Source organism: Lates calcarifer, unplaced genomic scaffold (genome assembly GCF_001640805.2).
Source record: "Lates calcarifer isolate ASB-BC8 unplaced genomic scaffold, TLL_Latcal_v3 _unitig_2158_quiver_2033, whole genome shotgun sequence".
Lineage (NCBI taxonomy): Eukaryota > Metazoa > Chordata > Actinopteri > Centropomidae > Lates > Lates calcarifer.
Genome location: NW_026116019.1, coordinates 13,011 through 16,947, shown reverse-complemented (window position 1 = coordinate 16,947; position 3,937 = coordinate 13,011). Strand labels below are relative to the sequence as shown.

The 3,937-nt window shown below is 39.5% G+C and overlaps 1 protein-coding gene across 1 annotated transcript; it reads left to right on the top strand.

Annotated features, from left to right (window-relative positions):
• Nucleotides 1-251: 251 nt before the first annotated feature.
• LOC108892290 (protein PBDC1) lies at nt 252-3,081 on the top strand. Its single transcript, XM_018689753.2, has 6 exons — nt 252-389; nt 812-877; nt 1,767-1,826; nt 1,992-2,132; nt 2,462-2,573; nt 2,665-3,081. Exons 1-6 carry the CDS (start codon nt 360-362, stop codon nt 2,754-2,756), a joined length of 501 nt encoding a protein of 166 aa, XP_018545269.1. The 5' UTR covers nt 252-359; the 3' UTR covers nt 2,757-3,081.
• Nucleotides 3,082-3,937: the final 856 nt, after the last annotated feature.

The window sequence follows — 3,937 nt, the reverse complement described above, 5'->3', positions numbered from 1 at the left end:
TGTTACAGCATTGTTTTTTCCCAACCCCTCATTTATTATTCATATTCCGTCATTTTACTACGCTCTCTATACAAGTTATTAATTATATTCTATTTTCTCTAAGACCTTCATTTCCGAACGGCCGGGGGAAGTTTTGTGAGCTAACTGTGTTCATGTTAGCCGCCCGTTAACTATGCTGGGGACACCGTGACACCCGTTGGTATAATGTGTCAAATACCGATTATAAGTGGCGTTATGTACAACTGTTTAATATTAATGTGTATTTCGGTCAGAGTAGGACGACAACGCGCATGCGTACAGTGACAGGCCAAACAGCAGTTGTGACTCATCTCTAATGAGACGATCTTTGGTTGAGAGAAATGGCGTCGGATAATGGACTTGCCTCTCTGGTAAGATATTAAAATACGAACTGTTCTGGACATACGTCCTGTCCGCCGGGTGTTTCTGTGTCAGCCGGGTCTGCACAGAGTCCGCGACGAGCCCGGGATAAAAGAAACGAATAAAATAAATCTTTAACGTTTAAATGAAGCTGGCATGGAGCTAACTTTGCTAATGCTAGTTAGCCGGGAGGAAAACACGTGTAGAAACCAAACTGTAGATAAACACTGAACTCAGACATGACACGTGTTTTCACTAATGTCATTAAACCACACATGTTAAAGTGTCTCATAGCATGTCAGGATAACAGGTCTGCTTCACTGTGTTTGACTTGGATCCTGTTCAGAACCTGTCCATGTGTCTCTGTTCAGCTGACAGATCTCAGGTCAGACTGAAGCTGCTGTACTAAAACTGTTTGTGTTGTGGTTGATAGGGGGTGGAGGGGGCCTCAGCAGCTGCACATGCTCTGTCTCTCCCTGCAGACGCTTATGGAAATGATGTAAGTGACATTTTTATGTTTTACACCTTCTGTCTTTTCTCAGTCAGTAAATTATGTTTTCACCTGTCTGTCAACATGTAAACAGGTCGGAAGGTCGTTTTATTACTCTAACAGAAAGGTAAATGTTATTTAGCAGATTCAATGGGATAAACAGGTTATAGAGGGAGCAGTGTAAAGATTAGACCAAGTTAAGAAGGACATTTTGAATCTGTAGTGAACAGATCAGAGATTTAATCAGATCAGAGATTTAGTCTGGATGTGTGAATGACAGGTTACTGAAATATTCAGTAAATTGTCTCCATAACTTTAGGAAACCATCCGTGGTTATTTCCAAGCTTTTAAAAGAACATCCCACCATTCAACCACATTGAAAAGGAGGATTTCAGCTTCAGTGTTTTCCAAAGTAGCCGTAGCTTCTTCTTGCTAAGAATGTATTTGTTGTGTCTGTGTCTCGGCCTGTGAAAGAGTCACTGCAGATTTGAACTGGACTGATACATATAGAACAACTACCAGACATTTGTTTTATACATTTACCCAATAATGATTTGTTAGTCAGATGTCATTAAATTAATAGTCTGCATTTTTTATCAAACAAAAATATGACAAATTTGACACAGTTGTTGTTTCCTGCATCTTATAATGTCTCAGATCTGTTGCTTCTCTGAGTTAGAAACACTGATCTGAATATCTTTGACTGTTAATTGGATAAAATGAGATTCGAGGACGTTGTCTCTGAATTATTTCAACAATGAATCATCACCAATAGATATGGTTATTGTTTGACAGAGGTTTATAATGCTGCATATCTGTGAGAATTATAAACTGTATACATTGATATAGTGTGTGTAAATATATTAATTTTGACCTTTGTGTTGTTTTCTTCTTTCAGCCGCGGCTCGAGGTCATGTGGGCGATGAAGGCGTACAACCACGCAGAGGTTTACTTCAATGTAAGAGCCTCCATCACTCCCCTTTTTATTTATGGCTCTTCATATGTATTTACACAGAGTCGGGCTTTTCTCTGGGACTCTGGAGGGATCAGGTGCTGTGGCAGGTTGCAGTGTTGTACAGTAAAATCAGAGATAATACTGACTGACCCCGTCCTCTGTCTTCAGCTTATCTCATCAGTGGATCCAAAGTTCCTGAAACTGACAAAGCTGGACGACAAAATCTACTCGTCCTTCAGAGAAACCTTTAAAGAGCTCGACATAAAGCTGCTGAACCCAGACGACCTGAAATCTGACGAGGCCAAAGAGGTGAGTTCACGCTCTCAACTCTGGTCCTGTGGTGTCTCTCCACGTATCTGCCTCTGGTTTTATTTGATCTCAGTCTCTACATACGACACAGTGGAGTTGAGTAGAAATTAAAAATTACTTTAAAAACATCCAGCAGCAGCATCTGTTCTCAGAAGGTTCTTCAGGTGTCCGATGCTAAGTTATTTTATGGTACTTTAGTCATTAGTTTATGATGGTAAGTTTTTATTTTGAGATATGAAGTCAATATTCTGAGATATTAACTTGCTGAAGTTGAAGGTTTTCCTCCATAGTGACAGAGCAGTGAGTGTTTAACAGCTGTTTGTGTGCAGAGGTGGCGTCCGTTCTGTAATCAGTTTGAGGGACTCGTCGAAGATTTCAACTATGGCACTCTGCTCCGTCTGGACTGTGAGAAAGATTACACAGAGGAGAACACCATATTTGGTAAGTTTGTGTTACACAGGGGAAAACATGTTACTTACATTTATCATTATATTAAAAATGGATTCATCTCTTATTTTTGTGCTGATTTCAGCCACCAGGGTCCAGTTCTTTGCCATCGAGATCGCCCGCAACAGAGAGGGTTACAATGACACTGTGTACAAGTCCAAGTGTGCAAAGAGCTAGCCTCCAAATAAACCAGGACCACATCCAGCCCCCCAGACCTTCACCAGGGGAGACCAGGACTCCAGGAAACACAAACTGTCAAACTCTGCCTCTCCTGAGGATTCACCTGCTCAATTTAACTTCCAGTTATGTTTATTTTTTGGTTTCATTCTGATTAGAACCTGGTTCTTCCCTCAGTATCGTCTGTTAAACATTTTGTATTTACTGTAAAGTTCTATTGTGCCAATCATCAAACGTGGTTGTTTGTTTTTTAATAACTCTGTAGTTGCAGATATTTTTTTTTCCTGAAACCGAGGAAACAACAAATAAAGAGTCAGATATGGTGTCTTGCTGTAGGAAAATTCAGTTAGTGATTGATGCAATGTGATCATAATGTGATCTTTTGTCATTTAAGTTTTACTTACATTACATGCTATCAGCTGGGTACCTATTTCAAACAGTGAGCTTGACCATTAAAATTAGTGTTACTTTCCTGTAATTTGATGCCATGTACAGTTAATACATTTATCTAAAAATACTCTAAAAGTACTTGAAGTTGACCTCTCTCTGAGGTCATTACAAAAGCAAAGTATGTAAACAAATAAGGAATTTATTGCAACGAACTTCACTGTGCAGTTTCAATAATTACACATATTCCCAGGGTTTCTCTCTGTAAATATAATCATATGAAGAATATGGACTAGACCTGCTTAGCATGAAAAGTGTTTTGGTGCTATAAAAATAAAACTACTTGCATGCATTCCCATGGAAACTGCACACAAACAGATCATTTTCAAGATGTCTGACACAGCTAGACAAACTTGAGGTAACTGATCTGTTCATGTTAGTTCTCCACGGTTTTATGATAGAAGAATAAGTTGGTCTAACGTTAATTCTGAACACAGGACAGGATTAAAAAAACAGGCCACACATAATATTACTTATTTTACTACTACTCTAAACTGTGTTCCTCGTTATTCTGGACTCCACACAGACACTTTATCAGGGCAACAGCAAAAAAAGAAAGAAAAAAAATTACTTTAAATGGAGCCAATTTGAAAATCTATTTGACCAATCGCGGGCGACTGCTAGGCGGAGCATACGAGCTGACCAATCAGCGTTTGTCTGCCAGTGTTGGCTAGCGTGTTACGTCATTGACTTCAAAGCACGTTGTCATTGAACGTGACCGGCGGAGCAGAGGG